Below are 27512 nucleotides of genomic sequence, written 5' to 3' on the forward strand. Positions count from 1 at the left end.
TATTTTTGTATTGTGATCTATGCTCTTTGAATTGGTTTTCTTATATATAGTATGTTATATGTGAATGTGATGCTACTGTTTTTAGAAACAAGATGATATTTCAAATATGATATCCCTGTTTACTGTTTGCCAAATGATAAATCAGGGGAGATTAATGTTGTCTCATTGGAATTGACAATCATACCACATCTTCTTCTTTTTTATTTGTATAAACACCACAACTTTACCTTGTCTTTGTCCTTCTTCTTTGTAGAAAACTTGAATCCTTTTGGTTTCTTTAACTTTGATGGACTCCTGAATATTGAACAAGATATTGTATCAGATATGCTTTCTATTCAGATAAGATTGTTAATTGCGATCAGTGAAAATAAATATCAGCATTAAAAAAAAAGTTTGTCATAAGGAATTATAATTAACAAGATTAATATATAATTTTGTTGAAAGAATAACACTTCACATTAAAGAATGAAAAAGGAAGATATTTTGGTATTACATCTTCTATTTTACATGTTTTATCATGTTTTGAGCGTTTGAATCAGATCATACCGGGGAGATTACCTTACTTTACATCCTCTTACGTCAGAAAGGGGAGATAACCTTACTTTACATCCTCTTACGTCAGAAAGGGGAGATAACCTTACTTTACATCCTCTGACGTAACTAATGACTCGTCAGAATCATCCTCATCAAACATGACATATCCTTTATCTTTCTGTCCTTTCTTTCCATCAGTTTTCTTCCCCAACAAATTCTTTCTTCTGTTCTGTTTATCATGGTCATCATCTCCTGTGAAAAAAGTTTTCAAAAACAACTTAGTATAAAATTTCAGATTTTTTATTTTAAAAACAGTACAACTTAGTATAAAATCATGGAAACATAGACAAAAACAAGTTGTGTGTGAGAAAATTAATTAACTGTCTTTTTCACAATAAGAGCAAAATTGCAGTCACAAGTATTCATGGTAATACATGTAACACACTGATACAAGACAGTCTATTGGAAAACCAGGTAATAATATATAAATGTTTTAAGTTATAAATATATATAGGAAGATGAGGTGTGAGTGCCAATGAGACAAGTCTCCATCAAAATAACAATTTATAAAAATAAACCGCTATAGGTCAATGTATGGCCTTCAACACGAAGCCTTGGCTCACACCAAACAATAAGCTATAAAGGGTCCCAAAATTAATAGGGTAAAACCATTCAAACAGGAAATCCAAACGGTCTAAATGCCCCTTTGGTGACAGTTTTTCTCCTTCTGCTTTAAGATACATTTTCCGTATTACCACTCATATGCCAACGCTTTAAAATCCTGTAAATTGTGGATTCAGCTATTCCTAAGCTTTTCAGAACACTGCTTGCTAGATGTCCACATTCAATTAAACTTGTAATAGCCTTTTTGTTGACATCTGACGATTTTTTCCCGTGTTTTGTCGTTTTTGTTGATATCAAAAATGGTTTGACTGCACTACAATTCTGGTTTAAAAATATGTAAATTTACAAAGTTAAGTTTGAGTAGTTCCCCTTTGAACTTACGTTACACAACATCAATAATGACATTCTTAAAAGTCAGACAATGAAAATCATCACCAAGCAGTGTGCCAAGTGCTGTTAAAAAAAATGAACCAATTAGCCTCATAAAACTGTGATGCTAAAAAAAACAAGTAAAAAAGACAGAATAAAAAGTGAGCTTTACCTGTATAACCTTTATCTGTTTCTTGATTATCAAAACTCATTGTAGATCATGCAGCTTCTCTTTACTGTGTATACATTCACATTTTTGTCGATTTTCTACACATTGTCTGTAAAAAAAAAATGGATATCGTGGTTAGTTAGTTCTGCATTTTTGTCATCATTTTATCAAAAAGGGATAGCAGACCAAACAGAATATTTTTTCTCATTGTTGCCTATAAGTGCTTACATTCACATGTGATCCAAACTATTTGAACATTTATAGATAATTGTCTTATTGGCAATTTTATCACACTTTACGCTATTTCTATATTATATGAATGGTTTGTTTGTATACTTTAAACATGTGTTAAGGATGTCTGCTGGTCATGTTTTGGAATTTTTGTCAAGATTTTGGGAATTCTCCGGTTTTATCCACTTGAATGCCTTAAAAAAAATCCCCATGAACCCCTATTTTTCTTTTTATAAATCTTTAACATGTATAATTATAAGTCATTTTTAAAAGTCTTATACAATTTTATTTATTTTTTGATAGTATTTGAGAACTTTAGGTGGTCAATGATATAGCTTTGAAAAATCTAGAGAGAACATTTTCCCGCCAAAATTCCAATGGGTAATATTTCGAAAACAAGCACATATTGTTTGGGCTTTTTTGATTCCTCAATTTATTCCTTATCAATACATACTAGTTTTATGAAAAGTTATTTATTCTGAAACTGAGCAGCAAACATCCTTAAAAGAAGATGCTATTCCTATTTAATTTGTGATTTTATGCATATGGTGGACTATGGGGTATAGGCTTTGCTTATTTAGGCTTTATAGTTGTTAATTTCTGTGTCACTTGGTCTCTTGTAACGAGTTGTCTCAATGGCAATCATACCACATCTACTTTTTTATATGTACATGCCTAAAACAAGAGTATCTAACTGTCTAACATGATTTTTTTTTATTTCAAATTCTTAATTTAAGTTCCAACTTTTTTATCTCAAGAAAAATACAGACATGACATAGAGCATTCATGATTAATAAACTTATAATACAAGTCTATGTTTATCTACTTGAAGATGTAATTAATATGTAAAATTTACATTCATAAGTAAATGTGTAGGATTTTTTTTATTTTATTTTCAATATTTGAATTATCTCCCCTTAATTTCTTGAAAAATGATTATTATTTAATAGTCAATGTTTAAAAGTCCCAAATATGAGCTAATATCAAAATTTCTAGTCCGAAATTACTCTGACGTTCAATGGCTGTTACAGTTTTGTCAGACAAGCTGGGGCCGTGGGACGTCAGAGCTTGTGGGTATTTGCCAGTCTAAAGTAAATGCGCTGCTTTGTCACTTCTAGCCTAACAGCCTTTGAATTATATAAATCGGGTATCAATTTGTTCATTTTTCATTTATCTCTCCATTTACGTGGGCTTACATGTACCTGCCACCCTTTACTTTCTCTTAATTTATATAATTCCAAGGCTGTTAGTTGGCAACAGAAGCAATGAAGCAGTGCATCTTTTGTAGACTGGCAAATCTCCACTTTTTGATATTTCTACTTCTACCATATAATGACTGCCTTCAACACGTTGAAATTTACTTTCCTTGTTCTGTGCATTGCTTTGTAAAAAAAATATATGGGACAAGCTCTGACGTTCCACGGCCCAAGCTTGTCTGGCAAACAGCCGTTGAATGTCAGAGTAATCTCGGATTTGAAGTTTTGATATAAGCACATATTTGGGACTTTTAAACATTGATTATTAAATAAGAATATATTACATTGGACATCAGAGTAATCTCGAACTATTAAATTTCAAGTGTTATTCGGTCATTCTAGATACCTTTTTCAACTGCATTTTGAGTCAATTTTTGCTGCATGACCGTATTGTTTTTAAGTTATAATGCAACACTGCCATTTCTAGAGACAGGTATTGCTACCCGTTTTCTCCTAGTTTGTGTAGTCTTCGAGAGAAGCTCTATTGTGATGGTCGAGTTTGGTTTATTTTTTACATTGTTTTATTGCTAGGTATGTATGTAAGTAGATCCCTCCTTTACGGAGCACCCCTGGAGAGCTGCGAGGTTACAGTGGAATCCGTGTACACTCCCTATTGAGATTAATGGAGAAGTGTCACTAACGTATTTACAATGTTCAATATTTACAAGGACAATCCCCACCCAACACCAGGGAGTGTTAGGACACCGGGCACAGTCTGTTATTATAGTAGAGGAAGCCGAAGTACTTGGAGAAAATCACCCGGCTGCTCAGCAGGAATAGACAAACCGAAGAGATGTCAACAGATTGATCTCCAGGTCAAAGTCTGGAGCAACTTTGACCATTGAACCAAGGCCCCCATAGTACCCATTCTAGTTTAAACTCTGGTGTGGGAACCAGAGATGTGTGTGAGACGGTGAAAAACGCCCTTCTGGTCTCCTTTTATATGTGATGTTATATCAGGTAATGTGGGGGAAGACAGCATTACTGTACTTGTATTGATTTTCCTGATTTAATAAAAACTTGAAACTTGAAACTTGAAACTTGCATAATTCATGAGTGTCAATGGGACAAGAAACGTTACTTTACAACCTACGGAGTTATTCATCAGTGCAAATTAAAACTATTGTTTGCTCATGCATGTTGCGTCTTTTTTACTTGCAGGGGTAGCTTATCTTACCAAAAATGAGAAATTGTATTATATTTTTTTAACCGGAAATCTACCAAATTTATAAACTCCACATTATATCGGTCTCGACATGTAAAATCTCCGGGCTACTAACTATTTTTTACCGGCTTTAAATCGTTATTGTCATTAAACATGCATACCACTAAAGACTCATACAAGTACTCAATCTACCCTAGAACAATCTTGCAATGGAACCTTCTCCCAGAAGCTGCAGTTCAATGTACTGCTCTTGAAAGCTTCCGAGAACAGATTTCAATATCTGTTCTCAATCTGAGACTACTATAACATGTGTTATAGTACTTAACTTAGTCTCAGTCTCAATAAACATGATCTAAACATTTAAATAAATTCCACAATGTATATAGTTTTAACCAAAATGTATAGTACAAAAACAGAAGAAAAGAAGTTATAAATGTTGAAATTTTTATTTTTATTTTTGTATTTTTTTTTTCACTGTAAATAAAATTTATATCCCACGCACGCGCGGCATAGTAAAATCAGTGCCCGGCACGTTATCATCAGTATGTTGATGGAGTGCTGAATTATAAAGAAGAAGAAGAAGAAGAAGAAGAAGAAGAAGAAGAAGAAGAAGAAGAAGAAGAAGAAGAAGAAGAAGAAGAAGAAGAAGAAGAAGAAGAAGAAGAAGAAGAAGAAGAAGAAGAAGAAGAAGAAGAAGAAGAAGAAGAAGAAGAAGAAGAAGAAGAAGAAGAAGAAGAAGAAGAAGAAGAAGAAGAAGAAGAAGAAGAAGAAGAAGAAGAAGAAGAAGAAGAAGAAGAAGAAGAAGAAGAAGAAGAAGAAGAAGAAGAAGAAGAAGAAGAAGAAGAAGAAGAAGAAGAAACAATATAAAAGAGCAGTGCTGCACAATTATAATTATAATTATAGACAATTATGTAGTACGAGTGGATACATAATTCATCATTCTTTCAAATATACATCAAAATATATAGTAATATAGGATAACTCAGTAAGAACTAGTCATATTATCATTTAGACCCTTTGATACAAAAATAAATGTCACATACTACAGTTGTACTACTTACTTACTTACCAATGGTAAAATGAAAACAAATCTACGACTGCCATGAATTATTTCTTAATTTCACAGAAATAAAGAAATGTACACTGAGTACAGTATCTGTCAAGTTATTACAATTTGTTTATGGTCAGTTTTACAAATATATTGTTCATACATTATATATATTCACTGTTGAAAAGTAAGATCAAATATGTAAAAAAAATATGTATTCAGTTCAACAGATGCCATCCATGGTTTTTTTCAAATGATTCCATAGTAACGTATCTTTTCAAAGTTAACGTACATAGGCCATTGCCTTGTTTTGAAACCGTATATCAATTTTCTAAACCATTATAAATACACATCATATAATTTGGTTTTGGGTATAACAATGAAACACAGGTGTCACTCCAAAAGCAACATATGCATTCTTTCAACTGATCTTTACTTTAATGTAGAGTCTAATTAAAAGTTTGTAACGTATCTGTTCAAAGAAAAAGTGACATATATTCTTAAAACTGTGTTGGTTTTATTTTATGACAAACTATCCAAAAGACATAAATTTGTATTGGCTAGATGCTGATAGATCGGAAAAAGCAACATAAGTATATGTCTTTACAAGCTTCTGAAGTCAAATACTCAACAGAAAAAAATAGCTATGACGTAACGTTCGATACTGCTACTACAATTTATGCGAGATACGATTAATATACAAATTCGGACATATGTTTTCAAATATTACATATCAACTATCAGGTTCACTCGGACTATTGCCGAAATATAAGTCAATCAATCGTGTTGTAATGTCATACACGTGCAAATTGTAACAGCATTAACATCATTGGAGTTAAACGAAAACCCAAGATGTTGTGCAATGCAAAAAAAATCTTGTCTTACAATAATTTCATTATGAGGGTTAATTATTTAATACAGTGGTTTTCTTCCAATAAAAGACAGACCAACCCAATGATTTGAAAAGAATTGGTAAACATCGAAACAAACTGAGTAAACTTAAAATTTATTACTCTTTTGTTATCTCTAACTTTAGTTACTGCACTTTGACTTGGCATTTCTTTGGGAGTACAAAATACCAGAAAAATAGAAAAAAAAATACAAAAACGAGCGCTTCGCTTTATTTATGAAGACCATCATAGCTCATTCGAACACTCCTGCAGATTTCAAACCTCCCATCACTAAAATTCGTAGAACGCGCTCAATTGCCTTGTAGACCTTTGAAATGATTAATAAAAAATGTCCTTCATTTATTCAAGATTTAGTTGTTATTAAAAACAATTCATATAATTTCAGGTATGGGAACACTACTGAGGTACCTAGACCCAGAATCTCAAGTTATGGCAAAATATCCTTTAGATTTGAGGCAGAACAAGTATGGAAGTTCCTCCCTAGTGAGGCTAGAATCACGACGACTTCTTTTGACCAGTTTAGGAATTATATAAATTCCTGGAGGAGTTATATAAATTCCTGGTGTGAGGGTCAAATGTGTAAATGCAGGTCATGCCGTTTCCATCCAGTGCTGTCTCAAAGCTGAAATATCTTTCTTTCTTTTTATAATGGCCTTTTGCTCTGCTTTTATGCATGTATTGAATATATCTGCCATTAAATGCTAGAGCTAATATTCATTTATTTTATGTTTTTATTCTTATTGTTTGTCATTATTTTATGATTTTCAAGTGATTTGCTGGTTCTCCCGTTCAAGGCACATAGAGGCGCTTGCCACACGAACTTTGACTCAGTGGAGTCTCACAAATCAAATAGATTTTGCTTTCATTATATTTGCATGTTTTTTCTCTTATTTTTTGGTAGTGTTTGCATGATGCTGCATGAATTTTTATGTGATAGTCGGGCAAAGAGCTCACGAGAGCTCATGTTTTGTCTGTTATGATGTATATATATATATGCCGGCTCTTAATAAAATGTCCTTACTCACTTACTATTAGGTACATGTATGCGTGTTTGTAAAAAAATACATGCAAGAACAGAGTAACCTGTAGCATGCCCGAGAAAAGAAAAATACGAAAGAGTGAATAACTAGGCAGTCCTTAACGTTCAATGTTTTTGTTTGTGATTTTTTTGGTTGTATCTGGTTTTTATTCGGCATTTTGTCTTTTCTTTTGGCAGTTATCGTCCTTAAAACGAGTTATCGTCTTTAGAACTAGTTATATAGTCCTTTTTAGTCGGTATATCGAATAAGAAGATGGCACGGGTGGTCTGATTGCCAATGAGTGAAAATGTCACCAGAGACCAAATAACACAAACGTTAACATATTAATAAAAAAAGTTTTCATTCTACTAATTTCCAGAAAAAGACGTAGAAGTTAACATTTTTGTTTCTCTAAATCTATTTTTCGTCTTACTAGATCTTACTAATTTCCAGAAAATATCATACGTATACAAGATTCCACAAAAACCAAGGAAAGTAATAAAAGTTGAAATGTTATACAAATTTACGTATGCAGGACACATTAATTATCATAATGATTCATAAAAGACCAAATATTTCAAGAAACCTAATTATACATAAACTCATGATACCCAACGATAAATCTAGAGATAAATTCCCTAGATTCTACTTTTCATTTCAAATAATGATTTTGTATTTTCTGTAAACGCTAAAAATAGTATAACAGATATTCCATTATCTATTTATATTTTTATTTTCCTATTAAAGGCAAATTTCGGGCCGTCGACTTCTGTATATGTTGGAGCAGCCCGGTGGTCGTAACAGGTATGAACATTATGTCTAGACTAGAACATTGTCAAAATGTCATAAATACATGTTAAATTTTAAAATTGAGTTTAACCTTTTTTGTAACAAAGACAAACATATCATACAACCTTTTGTTGTGCGAATATTGATTGGAAAAGGGCGGAGAATATAATAAAAAAAGTTTATATAAAACATAACTCATTCTATCTACTTATTTGGAATCAGCATACACTGAGCTACAATGTATCATTTGAAACTGGCTGAAATCACATGTTAACCCGAATTTTGATACTTGCGAATCAAAATATATTATAAGGCGTGGAAAGACCCTCAATTGTTCTCTGAAAACAATTGAATTTTAATGTTAATTGAATTGCAGAGATGGATCCACAGAAGTCATTTATTTTGGTCTGTGCCTTGCTGTTAATATCTGCACCAGTTGTAGGAGGTATGTGTTGTCCGCCATTTTAATTCTGTTTAACCACCTGTATTATGTAAATGACTTGTGAGTATCAAATGTAAACACATTTTTCAGATTGAGACATTTTATAAGTTTAGTGCTTCCGAAGTGCATTTTTTACTGGACATCACTAAGAACGCTTAAAAATAAAGATTTATAAATCGGGTTGTATACACACTGGAACCGCCATAGGAACAAGAAGAACCTTCATATAATAACGAAAACAATCGACTAATGATATGAAGCGGCATCCACAGTCATTTAAAAAAAATGAAATTAAACTTTTAGAATTTCTGAGGGGCTTTTCTCGATTTAATTTTATCAGGACACACCAAAAACGAAGTTATTGAAGGTCGGTTGTTCAACCAATGACTGTACACCAATTTGTACAAAGAAGCGCCAAAACAGGGCAAGATGAATACAGGCCCATTATATGATGCGCAAAGCCTTAAATATGCACATATAATATTTCAAAATGTTTTAATAAAGAATATTACAGGATAATAAAATTTATGATGATTTTTGGCCATTTAGAATTAAAAAAAAAATGTTTTCAATAACTAGAATGCTTTTGTATGTACAGGAGGACCGATAAGCTGGGCATCTTGTATGGCTGTAGTTGGTGTTGGAGGTTTGGTAGTAGGAGCTGCAATCCTACCACTATTGGGATTCACATCGGGTGGAATTGCAGCCGGGTCATGGGCAGCCTGGATTATGTCTTTATACGGCGGTTCTATACCGGCTGGAAGTTTGTTCGCCATCTTGCAATCGACTGGGGCCGCTGGTGTTTCATGGGGTTCTTTTGGTGGAATATCCGGATTTTGTGCAGCTTTGACTGCTCCATTCCCATAAACCCTACTGCAAGTGAATACACACATATTTATATAATGACTTAGCGAGAACTCGCAAAGTGCAGATGTATTTGAGAAAACACATTTTTACCGTTTACATTTTTAATCTGAAACAATATTTACCATTTAGTCGTTTGTTGAAATTTAATTTTCATATAAACTGTATATCTCTTAGTATCAAAGTAATACATTTTGACATTTACAACGTGATATGTAATGGTTGTGACTATTGAATTATAGACATCAATTATTTTACGGTATACTATAATGACTTGTGATTCTGTTTTTGTCATGTTACATGTAGTCTGTGATAATTTTATTTGATTTCTTTTACACTAAGGAAGCAACTGTTTTAATTCTGACATTTAACTCAGTTGATTGATGTTACTTTGTAATTTTTATGATTTATTATCAAAAGGCCACTACGAGTTGTTGCTATTACTTGTATTGCGTTGTTTGTGATTGTTTACACTGAAACGATTTATCTATATAAAAAGTAAAATCACAAAAATACTGAACTCAGAGGAAAATCAATTTGGAAAGTCCATAATCACATGGCAAAATCAAATAACAAAACGCATCAAAAACGAATGGACAAGAACTGTCATATTCCTGATTTGGTACAGGCATTTTCAAATGTAGAAAATGGTGGATTAAACCTGGTTCTATAGCGCTAACCCTCTCACTTTAATAAACCAGACATTACCACATCCATTCTTATATTTTAGTTTTAAAAATGCTTTCTGAACCTGCTGACAGTTATACACATATTTTTCAACAAGGTTTCATACAAAAGTTTACATGGTTGAAATTTGTTTCATACAATAGTTTTCTAATACACATAGGTTCCATTCATTTAGTGTTCAGCTCAGTCAGTACATACATGTATATACATTTAGTTTTCAGCCTATATTTCCCAGCATTTGGTTTTGACAAGTATCAGATTCGAAATAGTTCTTACTAGTAGTATATTTGTGCTGACCTACGCAAAACTGGTCTTGGTTTATAGAATACATCAAATGAAATCATTATAGAGGCTTGTATGTTTTGTTATAGTTTACTGTACAAATAGATGCTCGTAATCCTCATATAGCTACATTTATTTTGTTCAAATAATTGAATATGACCGGCTTATTAGTCTAGCGAGGCATGAATGCAATCCTGGGTTTGAAAGAAATATGACACCAAAAGAAATCACTTTTGTCTTTTTTCTGCAGATGTCAATTACTTCTGGTCCTGATGCGGTCTTTTTATATGCAAACCCGTATGTAATGATTTTTTAAAACAGTGTGTAAAATATTCATCAGTTTTTGTCTTTAAATTTGTCCACGACTTTATTTCAGTATTTTCTAATCCTTAAAATGAATATCTTTCTACTAATAGCTTTATAGTCCCAAATACACAAATGACTTTTCTGGTATAATATAAAATCGCGGAATACACTTTTAGTGGGATTTTCCTTTTACAGAAAATAGGAATAGGCTAACTTACAAATGTATATGTTTACTTGTATTGAAAGGAAAATCCGTTGGCGTTTCGGTACAACTATTGATTTTCAAAAAGTTCACTTATTGAATTTATAAAATGCATCACTGGAGATAATCTTATATTAACATTGGTCTAAAAGGATGCAACTATGAATAACTTGGTGTGACTTATTGTGTAACAAATATATTCAGTTTTACATTACATTTTTCTTCAAAATTGTACACTTTAAGATTTGACATGCGTTTTACGAAACATATTAAGATTGAAGGCGAGTATTATACAAATTAGCCTTCTTACCATACAGTTTAGTCTTTCCAACATGTTCAATTTGATTGTTCCAAATTCCATAACGTCATTAACGGCGATAAAATATATTATGAACTAATGAATGATTAATACCAATTAAGGAATGACTGTAATATTTTTTTTGTCTATGAATAAATAACATAAAAAAAAATGGTGCACACTGAATAACGCGCGTAGCGGGTTATTTAACAGTGTGCACCACATTTTTATGTTATTTCGAATAGACAGAAAGAAATATTACAGTCATTTAGAATTTAATTATAAATTCCATTTCAAACCGTAGAAAAACATGCAAAAACGTGGATGTCGTCACGGTCACATGACTTAATTATGTCTATGGCCTCATAACAAAATAACGTCAGCCAATCAGAAGACGCATTCCATCCAAAATTTAATTATTAGGTAACCAAAACTAATTATAGGAGAAATCAACGGGAAATATTTACCAGGTATGGGCTTTGCTCATTGTTGAAGGTGACCTATAATTGTTAATGTCTGTGTCATTTTGGTCTTTTGTGGATAGTTATCTCATTGGCAATCATACCACATCTTTTTTTATATATAATATGAAAAAAATATGGGTGTTTGAGATGTTGCAGAGCGCAACCTTCCTTTTTACAGCATATTTTCATTAGAACTGATGAATTCAAAATATTCTTTGATATGAAGACTATTTGGATGTAGGTACCGAATTGTGCAAAGGGCTTTCTAAGGTTTTATACAACTTTTTTTCAAGCAACAATTTAATCGTGTTTAACCAGCTGTAGATCTTTCATTGGCATTGTTTTTTTTTAATTGAATCATACTTAACACATGCTGCTATCAGATGATTAGATTTGATTAAATAACGTTAAAAGTGTCACACGATCATACTTTTCTCTAAATTTGCTGCATTAAAAATACAGAGATTTTAAGCGATAATTGAAGACCTTATTTAGCCAGGAACTCTTTATTTACGGCTAGATATTTTTACAGAAATACAAAGTCTTAAGTGTAGCTGTTGGTGCAAAAACATCTCATAAATATCCCAAAGTAATGGTAAAAAATACCATCTTAGGTGTGCACTGTTCCATTTCGCGGTTAACATGGACTTAACATGATTTAAAAAAAATCCTTTGATTCCAAAAATATAACCAACATTCATAAATTTTATGGACCCAAATATCCAGAACATTCGATATATATACCTGATGCTCGAATTTTGCTACACAGAAATAGAAAGTTAACCATCAGGAAGCGGACATAATCTCTGTTGCTGTAGAGTTCTGTTCTCACCTATCCACCATTTTCAATTTGTAGATGTAAGTCAATATATGAGACAGATTGATGTATCTGCTGTATCCTTTATTTCATATTTGGTGGGATTTCTGCATTCAACATAGTGGGACGACATTATCTAAATGATCAGGACACAGGCCAATGCTATCATTCCGGAGCACATGAGATCACTCCCAGCTTTTGACCGGGTTCGTATTGCTTAGTCTTTAGTTTTCTATGTTGTGTCTTTTGTACTATTCTTTGTCTGTATGTCTTTTTATCTTTATCCATGGTGTTGTCAGTCTATTTTCAATCTATGATTTTGACTGTTCCTCTGTATTTCGTCCCTCTTTTAAGTATGTTAAGTATTGACTAGAACGTAATTCATTGAGAAGATTTAAAGATTTTTCGAAAGCTATCATTGTTCTTACTAGTTTTCCGAAAATGTTTCATTTTATACTCTTTTTTTTACAAAAGTTGAAATGTTATACAAATTCTGGTATGCACGACACATTTAAAATTATCACGAGAGATCAAATGTATAACTTTATTATACATAAACTCATAATAAACATAAAGCATCTTAATTTCTAGAATGTACTCTTCATTTTCAAATATTGATTTTGATTTTCTGTAAACGCTAAAAATAGTATAACAGATATTCCGATATCTATTTTTATTTTAATGTTTATGTCTAAGGTAAATTACACATTCTATCTATATTAGAGCAGTCTGCTGTTCGAAACAGGTAAGTATTTTATTCTCGAGATTTTATTTCTATAGAATATATTTGTTCATTGTCTGTTTTATATTGTGTTTATATTCTGTATGTACTGCATGTTTATGTTTTGCAAGTAGTGAGACTTTATTAAAATATTGAGTCTGAATCTGAATCTACAATTTTCGCAACTGATTAAATTCTTAGTTATTATTTGAACGAAAAATTATCTTTCTTTAACACGGAACCGTTGTTATTCAAACTTTTGTATTGCAATTCGATTAGTGAAGGGCGATGAAAGTTTCATTTAAAACATTATTCGTGTTACAATTTATCTTTTCTTCTGTAAATATGTGAGACTCTCGAATCTATATGTTTTACCCCTTAATTACAGGCCCATGTATTGTTATTTAGATTTATTTATTTAATTGAAAATGTTTTTGTGTGTGAGGGAGAGTGTGCATAAATATATGATATATATATAAATGTAAACGAAGGATAAATTCTTAGAATAAAAAAGTTCTGTGTGTATCATATCTAAATTTTCCTTAAAACGAAAAAAATATCTGCCATATATATACTAGAGCAATACTACGCCTGTTAAGCTTAACTGGTTTACAAAAAAACAAACTATCCGTGGCTATACTAAGGTATTGATGTTAATCAAATTGTAGAGATGGATTCACAGAAGTCATTTATATTAATCTGTTCCTTGCTGTTAATATCCTCACCAGTGGTTGGAGGTATGTATTGTCCTCGGTATTACTTATGTTTTACTTTAACACTCACGAGTGATATGTACACACGATGCTGGTGTATTTAAAAATGTAAGACTTTTTGTGTTTAGATTCAGACTCATTGATGGAGAGTTGTCCCATTGACACCCATAGCGGACTACATCTGTTTATTCATCGGTACACATTATGAGTTTCCAAAAATGAATTACTGTAATGATTTGTATCAAGTACGCTAAAAAACATTTAAGGAAATTCATACTGTAAGCGCTATATTAATAGAAAAAAACCAACCTTCACAGAATAACCAAACAATATAAGGGATCGGGTTAGATTTTTTTTTAATTTTACTTATAATTCGTTGAACAGATTCATGATGACACTATTAAATACCTGATACGTCGTTTTTACTTAGTTTTATCGGGAACACTAAACACGAAATTTGAATGCCGGGTCTAACACCAATGACTGCTTGCCAATAAGTACAACGCTTCATGACAGGCGAAAACGGTCGAAACGCCACACTCAGTCAAAATACGTATACACAATTGCATTAAGAACGATTTCATGAATTCTTAATGTTGGTTACATTTTATCAGTGTTTTTAGACTTCACGAACCTCTTACATGTACCTACATCTCGGACGTTTACTGTGTTTTCAGGTTATAAAGGAAAGTCTAAAATAGGAATACAAACTAAAAATTAGGAACATCACAAAAAGTCATAGATACAAAAACAGATGTATTAGTTTGCTTGTTATGAAGATTTAGCAATCTGAAACTAAAATAAAAGTTTTTTATAACATAAATGTTTTAATGTACATGCAGGAGGACCGATAACCTGGGCATCTTGCATGGCTGTAATTGGTGTTGGAGGTTTGGTGCTAGGAGCTGCAATCCTACCGCTGCTGGGATTCACTTCAACTGGAATTGCAGCCGGGTCATGGGCAGCCTGGATGATGTCTTTATACGGAGGTTCTGTCCCAGCAGGAAGTTTGTTCGCCATCTTGCAATCGACTGGGGCCGCTGGTGTTTCATGGAGTTCCTTTGGTGGAATATCCGGATTTTGTGCAGCTTTGACCGCTCCATTCCCATAAATCCTACTGCAAGTCGAGGCATATATATTCAACGTAAAATAAATCCTACTACAAATAGAGGCACATATATTTAACGTAACGAAAACTCACATAGTTTAGATACTCTTTGAGATTATGCATTCTTCACAGTTTACAGTTCTTACATGAAACAACACCAACCTTATTATTTGGTTGAAAATATGGACCGGCTTCTGATGAGAAATAACTATAACGTGTATAAAGCATTCCTTTGTATCAAAGTCATATATATTCCGGCATCATAACATGCTACGTAATGTTTCTGGATATTGAAGTATTAACATTACTTCATCAACGGTTTAGCATCGTGTTAAGAAAGGAATTTTTGAAATACTTTTTCTGTTTATCAAGAAATAACATTACAAAGGTGATGCACACTAAATATCCGCGTAATATTTAGAGTATACACCACATTTTGAGGTTATTTCGAATAACAGAACAGTCATTCCTAATTCTAAATCTAATTTAGTAGATATAGGAAGATGTGGTGTGAGTGCCAATGAGACAACTCTCCATCCAAATAACAATTTAAAAATTAAACCGTTATAGGTTAAAGTACGGCCTTCAACACGGAGCCTTGGCTCACACCGAACAACAAGCTATAAAGGGCCCCAAAATTACTAGTGTAAAACCATTCAGTTCAACATCTTCTTTTTAGTTCCTGTTCACTCAAATTTTAATTATTTTCTAGGATGTGGATACATTTATTGAAACTATGCATCAAGCGATGAGTTGTTAGCTTCTCGGTTCTTTGTCACCTGTGGAACAGAATCTGCTTACTCTCCGATCACAAAATTTGACAAACATTTGACTTTGGATAATTTATATGTCACATGCATTTTTATTATAGCATACAGCTTATAGATTAAAAACATCCAAGCCATTATTCAGTTACTGTTTTTAATGTTTCAATGATATATATTGAGAACAGTTTTACAAGTTATAAATACAAATGATTAAGGTTTTATATAATGAGTATAAACGCTGTACAGTTGATTCCGAATGTTGCACCGAATTTATTTACGATTCAATGTGTTTTAAATTTGAAAGTTTATCATTATTGATTGCAAATTATTGTATCTTTTTTATTGTACGTTTTGACTATAATAATTCACAGCCGACGAAGGGGTAAAAAATATGGATTAAACTACTGTGCGCCAACTTTGCTAATATTATCTAAGTAGCCACTAAAAGAGGGACAACAGATACCAGAGGGACAGTCAAACTTTTCAAGGATATTTTGACATGATAATTAAACGTAGCATTCATGGTTAAATTGCATTCATGTGCTATACAATACTTTAGATATAAACCCGAATTGAAAATGTAACAAGTCACTCAAGTGTAAAACGTAAATCGTTGTGATGACGCTCTTTATTATTTAAGATGCATCATATCAATGTCTTTTCATTGATGAGTTATGTAATATGTTACACAATGTACACATGCATAACAGTAATCCTTAAGAATGTCGATTGATCGTTATTTGCTTACTGTGCAGCGCCAACTTTTTCATGAATGTCTGGACGAGAACACTTTACATGTAACATCTATTATTTTTCGGTTAAGTCTGCATATTAATTTGAATGTGCGAATTAACGTGGATCTACAATAGGGAGACGATTACAAGATTGTTGAGAGCATTTTTCTTTTACAACCTGAACGAAGGATACACTGGGTCGATGCCTCTGCTGGTGGACTATTAGTCCTCGAGCGTATCACCAGTCCAGAAGCCAGTACTTGGGTACTGGCATGAAAATACGGATTTTTTTTTGTGTTATTTAAATTTGCTGTTACAAAATATTAGAAATTATTATAAATTAAGGAATATATTACCCGCATGCAAAGCTCTGATTCCTTTCGAGGATTTGGCTATACTTTTTGAACCTTTTGAATTATAGCTCTTCATCTTTTATATAAGCTTTGGATTTCAAATATTTTGGCCACGAGCATTACTGAAGAGACATGTATTGTCGAAATGCGCATCTGGTTCAAGAACATTGGTATCGTTGATTTTATTAATACATTGAACGGATTTTTTGTTCAATCAAAATGTTTGTAATAGGATATATTTTTGACCGTTATCTCAAATTCATCAATATCGATTTGCCAATGACTTACTATAACATACTAGAATACTCAAACAACTGGAATGATAAGATATCATATAAAACGATTTGTGGTGGAATTCTACTTTTACAAAAAGTCAGAATAGGTTAAATTGCATAATTTTAAAACTTGTAATAAAAGGAAAATAGGTAGGCGTTTTATTACAACTATTAATCTATTAATACGTGCATTTGCATACTAGTAATCCTTAAACATGTTTCAATTGATTAATTATTGTTTGCTTACTGTACAGTGACAACTAAAATATAAATTTCCGGACAAAAACAATATGAATGTAACATTTATCAGTAGCGGATCCAGAATTTTTCATAAGTGGGGGGCCCACTGACTGACCCAAGAGGTGGACCGCTCCAGTCACGCTTCAGTGATTCCTTATATAAGCAACCAACAATTTTCCAAAAAAAAAGGGGGCGCCCCCCTGCCCCCTAAATCCGCCTCTGTTTATTATAGTTCGGTAAAGTCTGCCCCAGAGAAACGATGTTGGATGAGCGTTTATATAACATGAACTACGAACACATTGAACGAATTATTTGTTCGATCACATGTAGCTTATTGACATAGTTTACACACATTTATTTTTACAGTTTTACATTTTGCTTTTAATTGCTGATGTACGGTTTCGGGTGGAAGTTGAGCTTGGGAAAAGTGCAGTGGTGCCTCTTTGTATAGTGGTTGACAATATTGGACAAGCCTTAGTTACTTTTAAAATGGGATCGTGGTAAAAAGGTTTTCAACTTTATTAGACTATCAATATACTGCTAATACTCCAAGGATATATTTGATAAACTTATAAAAGTTCACACAAGAATTAAGGGGCGTATTATATTTACGTAAATTTCGGAATTGTAGGACAGTACACTTGCGCGAGAAAAAAATATGACATTTGCACGACTTTAAATGCGTTCAATTTGTTGTTTTCAGTTGTTCATTAGGTGACATCCCATTAGTCCGACAACCATTATTCCGACAGCCCATTACTCCGACAGCCCACTATTCCGACAGCCCATAACTCCGACAGCCCATTATTCCGACAACCCATTACTCCGACAGCCCATTATTCCGACAATGCGTTTTTCTTATGTGTATTGGTAAATTTTCTTTAAAAAGACCAACTCCGTTCTTTATGATATGTGTGGTTGTCCGTCTTGATTACAATTACTTTTTCCATGCGGGATATGTGTCTCAGTATATTGGAGTTAATACACATGCTAATGGCAACTGCTCAGTCTTTACCCACGTCCCATATTCGTTTTAAGTGTAAAGGTACTTTATCTATCTTAATATTTCGTTGTTTGTGTGTCCACTATCAGTCTGTGCTGTTCTAGTTCGCTATTTTTTCGCATGTGTGTCTCGATCTACCTTCTTTATAAAAAAGAAGATGTGGTATGATTGCAAATAACACAACCATCCACAAGTGACCAACATAACACAGACATTAACAACTATAGGTCACCGTACGCCTTCAACAATGAGCAAAGCCCATACCGCATAGTCCACTATAAAAGGCCCCGATATGACAATGTAAAACAATTCAAACGAGAAAACTAAAGGCCTTATTTGTATAAAAATGAACGAAAAACAAATATGTAACACATAAACAAACGACAACCACTGAATAACAGGCTCCTGACTTGGGACAGGCAGATACATAAATAATGTGGCGGGGTTAATCATGATAGCGGGATCCCAACCCTCCCCTAACCTGGGACAGTGGTATAACTGTTCATCATAAGAACGAACTATAAAAATCAGTTGAAAAAGGCTTAACTCATCAGATGGACAATAAAACAAGTGAATGTGGCTGGGAACATGTACATCCCGACAACAAAAAGACACTAGGAACATATCTGAGAGTATTCGGAGTTATCTGAAAGCACTGTAATTCATAGCCACTAACAACTAATAAAAAAATCATGCATCTAAGACTTAACTAGATCTTCGGCTCCCCCTTTTCGCGTATCAGGGGAGTGATGTTTTCCCACTATTAACTACATATAAAATAAATATATCGGAGTTTGATGACACTACCCGCCGTTTTTGTTCGCAACGCTTTCTCTCCTTGTATCTCTCATTTGAGTTTTATTTAAATTAATTTTGTTGCAGAAATATACAGTCAACGCATTTTAATGCTCAAATAGAATGAGTGCAGTATGAAAGTCAATAACAAACTAGTAAAAAATCTAAGACAATGTGTGACATTCTTGTCCTGCTTGTGTCTTTGTCCTATTGTTTAATTTTAAAAACTTAGTACATTATGTGTTTTGTTGGAAACTTGACATTTGTTTTTCATTTAAAGCATTTTTCAAGAAGAAGAAAAATATTCAGTTATTATTGATTTTAAGAAAGGTAGGTCATATGTTAATTCACAATCGGTGCTCTTCCATTACATTAAGAATTGGAAATGCTCGATACTAAACAAATCGTTTTGTACAGCTGATAAAGTTGAGGATGGGAGTTATTTTTCAATCGAATGCTCACTTCATAATAATTTGAGGGTGGAACTCTTTCGCCATATTTCTAGCACATGTAAGAACTTTAAAAAGTAAGATAAATAAGATAAATTTTGTTAACACAAGAAAACTTTACTATTATGGGGGAAAATGATGATTACAAATCAATTTGTTAGTCCTTTTGAATTATGGATTACATGTCTTGATACTGACTGTTATTTGATATCCATGTGTTAGTTGGTTTTTTTCTATTTTGTCTTGGCTCATATTGTGACCGAGGCTTATAGGGCTATAAAGATAATTATATCATATTAGTATTGTAATGTTTTAATGTCATGAATGTTGACCCAATCATTAGACCGCCGCTTCGAAAAAGTGGGGGTAGACTGTTTTACCTCTGTCTGTCGTATCGTCTAACCGTCCATCCGTCAGTTCGTCCGTCCGTCCCATAAATATTTTCGTTCCATCTTTTTTCATGAACTACATTACAAGGATTTCTGAAAGGTTAATTGAAGTCGGCTGTGGCGTGTGATACTTTTTCAAATTCATTACTCATTACATGTGACATCCAAGTTGAAAACTGTCGTCACATTTTTCTCAGGAACTACAAGAAATTATTTCTGAAATTTGATTTCAATATTTATATAAGTCAGTTATACTGTGTGATGCTTTTTTCAGATTCACAACTCAAACACTTCCTGTCTACCGAAATGTTTGGGCGGGAGTGTCATCAGTAGCTCGTACCACCAATGGTTGTTCTTGATTTATACATGTATGCTCTTTAAGATCCTTTAATTTGGAAAATGACATATTCTTTTCTGTTTTATTCTATATATATATACAGATTTCGAATTGAGTATATATAGAAAGTATTCGAACTACCTTAGCCTCATGTTATATATACGGGATTATTTCTTAAAATATGTTATTACATATCTAAACGTAAAAATCCAGACAGACACATTTTATTTACCCCTGATACCATCAGTGTCGGACTTATGGGTTGTCAGAGTTTTGGGCTGTCGGAGCAATGGGTTGTCGGACTATTGGGTTGTCGGACTAATGGGTTGTCGGACCAATGGGCTGTCGGACTAATGGGCTGTCGGAATAATGGCGTGTAACCGTTCATGGTGGTTCATTATAGTCAATTGATGCTGGAACCAGGTAGAACTAGAATTACAGCTTACAAATCAAAGGAATAATTCGTGTAAGGCAGAACAGGGGAGCAAGGCAATTTTTAAAACGGGGTTCCAACCAAGGATAAAGGAGAGGGGATCCCAACCATCTGTCCCAATCTAAAACAGTGTATCGTCACAAAAAGAGGGTTCTAACTCCCCCTTTTATCTCTGGATCCAATACTGCGGAACTTAGAACTGAAACACCTTCTTCTACGTAAACGTAATAACCGTAATGTGAACTATGTCACTTTTGTTATATGATGTCGTCTGACGACTTATCTGATTGGTTTATCGGAATGTATTATTTTGTTACTTTTCCATACACGAAAAGCGAGATAACTCAGATGTTCTTTATTTTAAAGATTTTGTTCGAATTCATATGATAAGTCAAATTAAAAAATATAAGCAGAACATGTTTCATATACTTGAATGAAGAATTGTAAAGTATATTTTATACAAGATAAACACAAATCTTTTTTTTCTGTTTAGAAATTCGCTATATATTTTCTACCAAATTAAATTATAAAAATGTATTGTATGTGTTCCAATCAAGGGAATACAAAAACACCTGAAGACAAAGATATTAACAAATAAAGAAACATACTGTGCAGTCAATTATACGTCTTTTAAGGCATCTATACTACTAAACGAGAATACCTCATTTTGGGTGTCGCTTCTCTTCTTTCCACAATAAAATAATCATCATGCCTCTTGTGTCCTATAGGTACAGTGTATAATCGCATTTGTCATCCATTCATGATTATTCAGGTTGAGTTATTTTGGGAGAAAAACGAGAAAAAAGTTGTCCAGATATGTTTCCGTCATAGGACGAAATTTTAAGTCAGATTAGACGTCCGGTTTGCGTTTTTCTGTATACTTTGAACATACAAATACTACGAATAAAGTGTATTTTCTGTCTGATATCCGTCATTGGACGACATTTTAGTCAGATAAGACCTCCGGTTTGCGTTTTTTTTTATACTTTGAAACCAATGCATATACTACGAATAAAGTGTATTTTCTGTCTGATACATGTATTATTTTCAAGTTTACTATTCACGGCGGTCACAGACTTTATCAAATAGGGATGACCGTGGATCGATTATTAAAATGAGAATTGAATGTAAAAAGAAAATACACTAAGTCTTTATTAATAGTATTGAATGAAAGGGGGAGGGGCAGGACCTTTTCGGGACGTCGGGAAAGGGTGTTTTTCAGATAGAAATTTCAGGATTGACTATTTCGGGATCTGGGATTTCTAATTTGTATTGGATTCGGAACCTCTGTATTTCATTTTTTAAGCCCGGGATATCTGGATCAGGATCCCCTGTTTATGAATGTGCATAATATACAGACTAGCGCTAAAATTATTCATGTGTCATTAAAAACAATTGTGAACATACAAAAAAGAGGATTTTTTGGTGGAAAAAGGAGGAGCCGGGCTAGAAAAACAATCATCCTGTCCCAAATTACCTAGGACTTTTGATACCTTTTCCAAAATTCTCCAGTCATCAATTTTTTTTACAAAAAAAGAAGATGTGGTATGAATGCCAATGAGACAGCTCTCCACAAGAGACCAACATGAAACCGAAATTAAGATTTAAAGGTCACCTTACGGCCTGCAACAATGAGAAAAGCCGATACTGCCTAGTCGATATAAAAGGACCCGAAATGTTATATATAACAATTCAAATGAAAAAACTAACAGCCTTATTTATGTACAAAAAATGATCTAAAAACAAATATGAAACACATAAACAAACAACAACCACTGAATTACAGGCTCCTTACTTGAATGTTCATAATATACTAAATGTATGTTCATAATGAAATTAATAGAAAACAAAAAAAAAATGGGAATTTCGGAAATAAAGGAGGAGGCTTAAAAAACATTTTCCTGTCCTCAAGTACCTTTGACTTTTGATTCTTTTCCTGAAATTTTCAGGTCGTTAAATCTTTTACTAAATTCTTCCTGCAACACTTTACATACTTTCAACCACGCTCGGAATGCCTGCGATTTCGCGGGTGTGTTCTAGTATAAAAATCAAACTTTAAATGCTCTAAAAATACTTTTGAGGAAAATGTATTTTTTCCTATGAAATATATATGGCAAAAAATGCAGGTGATGAATACTTTTGGCCAGGTACTGTATTTAAATCCTTGCTTGAATGTTAAAAATGTTCTATAATCGACTAAGTACATAGAATTTCTTTAAAAATCCGTTATCTTATCAAAATCTCTATATACTGCTGTTGGTTTAAGATTTTCTGTATTCCTAATATTCCTCTCGAACATTAGTACTTCGACAATGTAAGTGGGATGGAAAGATTGTATAAAAGAAAGAAAGAAATCCAGCATCTCTCTCCCCCCCACAAGCACACACATTATATTTGTGAATTGTGTTTTTCTCTTTGTTGTATTATGATTACATTTATATCGTTACAAAAGTAACAAAATAATAGGCTGGATTCTAAATCTCAAAACGACCTATTGAAGATAATACCAAGTATTTTGTTACAATTTAAAACGTATCTCAATTTAGAAGATTAATAAAAACAATAATAAAACTCGACGAACGGATGATTGTATTCATTATAAAATGACCCAAAACGATAGGTGAGATAGATTTGGGATAACTGTTTAAATCTAAGTTTAGTACAATACAAGTATTTAAATACCATATTTGTGGGACAACAAAATAAAACCATCATAAATAATTTACGCATAGAACATCTATATAATGTTATCAGTTTGTTTAAACATTTTGATAATTTGACCCGTTATAATGACAGGTAGGCACAGTATCCCTTCGGAAGGCCTCGGTAAGTATTGATTGTATCGAAATATTTATTTTGGAGTCGTTAACATTGCAACCTTATCAAAAATGGGGACCACATTTCGGTAAGTAAACACTAATTTAATTTTTATGTCAAAAAAGAGTTAATGTATTGACGTTAAAAAACATGACATATTTTTCTGTTAAATTTTTTTTTGTAAAATTTAGGTGCAATTTATCAACCAAAAAAAAGGTCCAATGCGGAAGATATACCTGAAATTTAGAACATTAAAACTTGACAAACAAATCATACCTATACATGTCCAAACCACCGCGGTTATTTTATGGTATCGAGTGAAAGTGATCGTTTCTTGTTTCTTGTCTCGTTATAATTTATACATGTACCTTTAATTTAATGTTTTCTGCTTCATTGCTACACACGCAGCATTCGGAATAACGTATTGGCTTATATTTTCATTCTGGTTAAAGAAAGGTTATACTATTATGACATATCCGTGTCATCTATTTAAATGTGCGTGTAATGCTTGCCGCTGACAGTTGACAGTTAAACCTCACTTTTAACTGTTAGTTCTGTAACAACTTAAAAAACTAAAAGATTTATTTTTTCATTTTGTCATAAAAGATTATGCATGGTTTTATTTCTTGCCAGTCATGCCTTTAAATATAAAATATAAACAAAACACATAGACGTTTTAATTGGTAATGTATAAGTTGCATAAGTGGACACACCTGTATTCCTTTGTTGTTTATTCCTTTATTGCAAAACAGATGCATGCAAATATGATAAATCTCAACGTTAATTTCAATTAAACACGTTTTAACTAAAGTTACATACAATTCCTACATGCATCTTTTACATAATGTTTCTTTGTATCATAGTTACGTTTTAACAGAACATAAAAAAAAATGTAGTATGATTGCCAACAAGACAACTCTCCACATGAGACCAAATGATACAAACACAAATATTTATAGATCTCCGTACGACCTTTAGCAATGAGCAACAATATTACTGCGAAGTAAGCTTTAAAAGGCTTTTTAAATGACAAATGTAAACATTTAAAAACTAACGGCCTAATGTATGCACAAAATAATGAACGAATAACAAATATGTAACACAGCAACAAACTACAAATACTGATTTACATGCATCTAACTTTTAACAGGCACATTGAGAATGTGGTGGGATTAAACTAACTTGTTGGTGCCAAACTATAATTCCTCTACTTGGGACGGTGGTGCAATGACACAATACACGAACGAACTGTACAAAAGAATAAACAAAAACAAATTTGAGAAAATGCAATAAACGACAACTCCTCAATGACAGTTCACATGTTTGTCTAATACGTCCCGTGCATATAATGTTGTCTTTATAAGATATCAGCTACTGGTCTATATATATAAGTGTATGCGCGAGTTGATGAGTTTCACATGTTGAGTAGGATTTGCCTACTAGTTTTGAGCACTTATGATCACTACGCAGTTTTATTGGGGTCGAGTTGTTCAGTCTTTAGTTGTTTTTTGTTGTGTTTTGTATACTGTTGTTTGTCTTTGTTCGTTTTTTTATCTTGATATGGTACTGTCATTTCACTATCGAGTTGGATATTTCCTTTGGCAGCCTTTTCCTGTACTTTAAGAGTAATAACTTGTTACTCAAAAGACGTGGGTTTTTTTTAGAAATGAGAAAACAAATAAGATTTTGAGCAGGGTCTGTATGTATAGATTAGCAAAATTTTATAAATGATGGCGTATAAATACAACAAGACAAGACATTCACTGTAAAAGTTTAGTATAAACAGTTAACATCTTGCGAAAACAATTTTCTCAAAGTCTTATTTCATATTTCTAGGTACTACTAACATTTTACCATTTTTTAATCATAATAAATTTGTAATCCATAAACAGAAGGTATATATTATTAAATAATATGCGCCTGTGTATTAACTGCAGTATGTTTATCTTTTTAAGGTGATGGATTTCACGTAAAGCTGAAGTATGATAAAGTTAACGTTGGTTGTTTTTATTGTGTGGACAGCTATAACATGTCAAGTTTATGCACAAGGTATGTCCTATACGAATTTATATAAATACAAGGTATGATTTCCAATAAGTCAATTATCCACCAAAGTGTAAATAAAGAAGATGGCCAGATATAAGATCCCATGAAACTCATATTTGTAGGAGTTCTTTTTGCACCGAGGATATAATCATTTTGCTCCGAGGATATGATAATTTTGCCCCGAGGGTATACACAATTTACTTAAGGGATATACAATCATTTCCCCTGAGGATATACTCAGTTTGCCCCGATGACATAATCGTTTTGCTCCGAGGATAATATAATTTTGCTCCGAGAATATAAATATTTTGCCCAGAGGATATAAGATATTACTTTTATTATTTGACATTTACATTTATTAAGTTTGACAAAGTTAATCAGTAGAAACTAAAAAGCGTGCGTCTAAAAAAAGTTTGAGTTAGTGTGAGCTCAACGTCCAATATCTGATGCAATATAAGAAAACAACTAATTCCACACTGTCATTAATAAAAAAAAAATGAGGAAAACTAAGATTGCAGTGCAGTATGAGTTCATTTTGCTCCGAGGATATAATCATTTTGCCCGCAGGATACCATTATTTTGCTTCGTGGATATAATCATATTGCCCCCAGGATAAAATCATTTTGCTCCGAGCATATAATCATTTTGTTCCGATGATAAAATCATTTTATTAGTTTGCCCCGAGGACATAATCATTATGTTCCGAGGATATTATCATTTTGCCCTGAAGATAATATCATTATGATCCGATGAAACATCCCCTGTAAACTGTTTTCTGTAATTTGTTCTTAGTACCAATCATTTGACACAGACCTTTTCCTGTTAGTTTTTATGATGTGCTGTTTGTTACACTACTACTCAGGATAAGAATGTAGGAAAAGGGGATGGGGCGGGTGCCCACAACCAAGATCAACCTGCAGAACATTATTTATGTGCCTGTCCCAACTAAGCAGCTTCAATTCAGAAGTTGTCTAGATTTTTAAATTTTAGATCGCCGTTGAAAAAAAGGGGAACTGGATATGAGAACAAATGAATATACTGAACACATAATATATCATCGGTCAACTATGTAGGTATTAATATGCTAAACGTCTTGCTACACATCATTGTAACAAATCTGAGTGAAAATGTATTAGTTTTGAGCTAAATGTTGTATTGAACAGGGTAGATGGAACAATATAGTCAGAAACAATAGAATTTGTCTTCTATGTAATAAAAATGATATTGGTGATGAATTGCATTATATATTAGAATGTAAATACTTTAAAGAAAACAGGAAACATTATCTGTCACATTATTATCTACAAAATCAGATATAGTCAAATACAAACAGATTATGTCTTCAAAAACAAATCAGTATTGATTAAAGTATGTAAATTCATAAAGATTATTAACACAGGTGTATGTGCTCCTGGCTAAAATGGACTTCAGATATTTTATTAGCAACTATTTTGTTTGCTCTGTCTTGTTGTAAATATTGTACACAATTGCAAGTCTTCTCTATACCTATGTATATGGTTTATTGAGAATAAAGATATATGTATTGTTTTTGATGGACTCATCATATATAAAAGAATTAAAGTTGCATCCGATAGACGTTAGTTTAGTCTTTAAAACTCGGACCAGTGACACTCGAATAAAAAAGGCAAAATAAAATACAAGGTTGAAGAGCATTAAGAACCGCACATTCCGAGGTTGTCTTTTATATCTAATATGTTTTATCTGTTTTAGGATCAATACAAACTGACAATGCTGCAGCGTCGAACCAGCCAACAAGGTCAGTACATTTACATGATATATAACGGACAGAAGATTTACCATAATGCAGACAATGCGAAAATACCGATATATTTTG

The 27512-nt window shown here is 32.7% G+C and overlaps 3 protein-coding genes across 4 annotated transcripts in view; 2 read left to right on the forward strand and 1 right to left on the reverse strand.

The window, feature by feature from the left end:
* The window catches only part of LOC134718500 (ralA-binding protein 1-like), a 29315-nt gene extending 24876 nt beyond the window's left edge, over positions 1–4439 (reverse strand). The window contains exons 1-4 of the mRNA XM_063581075.1: positions 4361–4439; positions 1700–1805; positions 642–786; positions 228–294 (exon numbers count right to left, since the gene is read on the reverse strand). Coding sequence (XP_063437145.1) covers positions 228–294; positions 642–786; positions 1700–1739 — 252 coding nt within the window. The 5' untranslated portion in view covers positions 1740–1805; positions 4361–4439. The remainder of the gene's footprint in view (positions 1–227; positions 295–641; positions 787–1699; positions 1806–4360) is intronic.
* Positions 4440–8035: 3596 nt separating this feature from the next.
* Positions 8036–10700, forward strand: LOC134718501 (interferon alpha-inducible protein 27-like protein 1). Its single transcript, XM_063581076.1, has 3 exons — positions 8036–8130; positions 8492–8560; positions 9156–10700. Exons 2-3 carry the CDS (start codon positions 8494–8496, stop codon positions 9422–9424), a joined length of 336 nt encoding a protein of 111 aa, XP_063437146.1. The 5' UTR covers positions 8036–8130; positions 8492–8493; the 3' UTR covers positions 9425–10700.
* Positions 10701–12536: 1836 nt separating this feature from the next.
* Positions 12537–15926, forward strand: LOC134718503 (interferon alpha-inducible protein 27-like protein 1). Of its 2 annotated transcripts, none has more exons than XM_063581079.1 (3): positions 12537–12683; positions 13867–13935; positions 14754–15926. In XM_063581079.1, the coding sequence occupies exons 2-3, from the start codon at positions 13869–13871 to the stop codon at positions 15020–15022; spliced, it is 336 nt and encodes a 111-aa protein (XP_063437149.1). In that variant the 5' UTR covers positions 12537–12683; positions 13867–13868; the 3' UTR covers positions 15023–15926. The 2 variants fall into 2 exon arrangements, with proteins under 2 accessions (XP_063437149.1, XP_063437148.1); XM_063581078.1 differs by lacking the exon at positions 12537–12683 and adding an exon at positions 13059–13222.
* Positions 15927–27512: the final 11586 nt, after the last annotated feature.

Source organism: Mytilus trossulus, chromosome 5 (genome assembly GCF_036588685.1).
Source record: "Mytilus trossulus isolate FHL-02 chromosome 5, PNRI_Mtr1.1.1.hap1, whole genome shotgun sequence".
In the NCBI taxonomy this organism is placed as follows: domain Eukaryota; kingdom Metazoa; phylum Mollusca; class Bivalvia; order Mytilida; family Mytilidae; genus Mytilus; species Mytilus trossulus.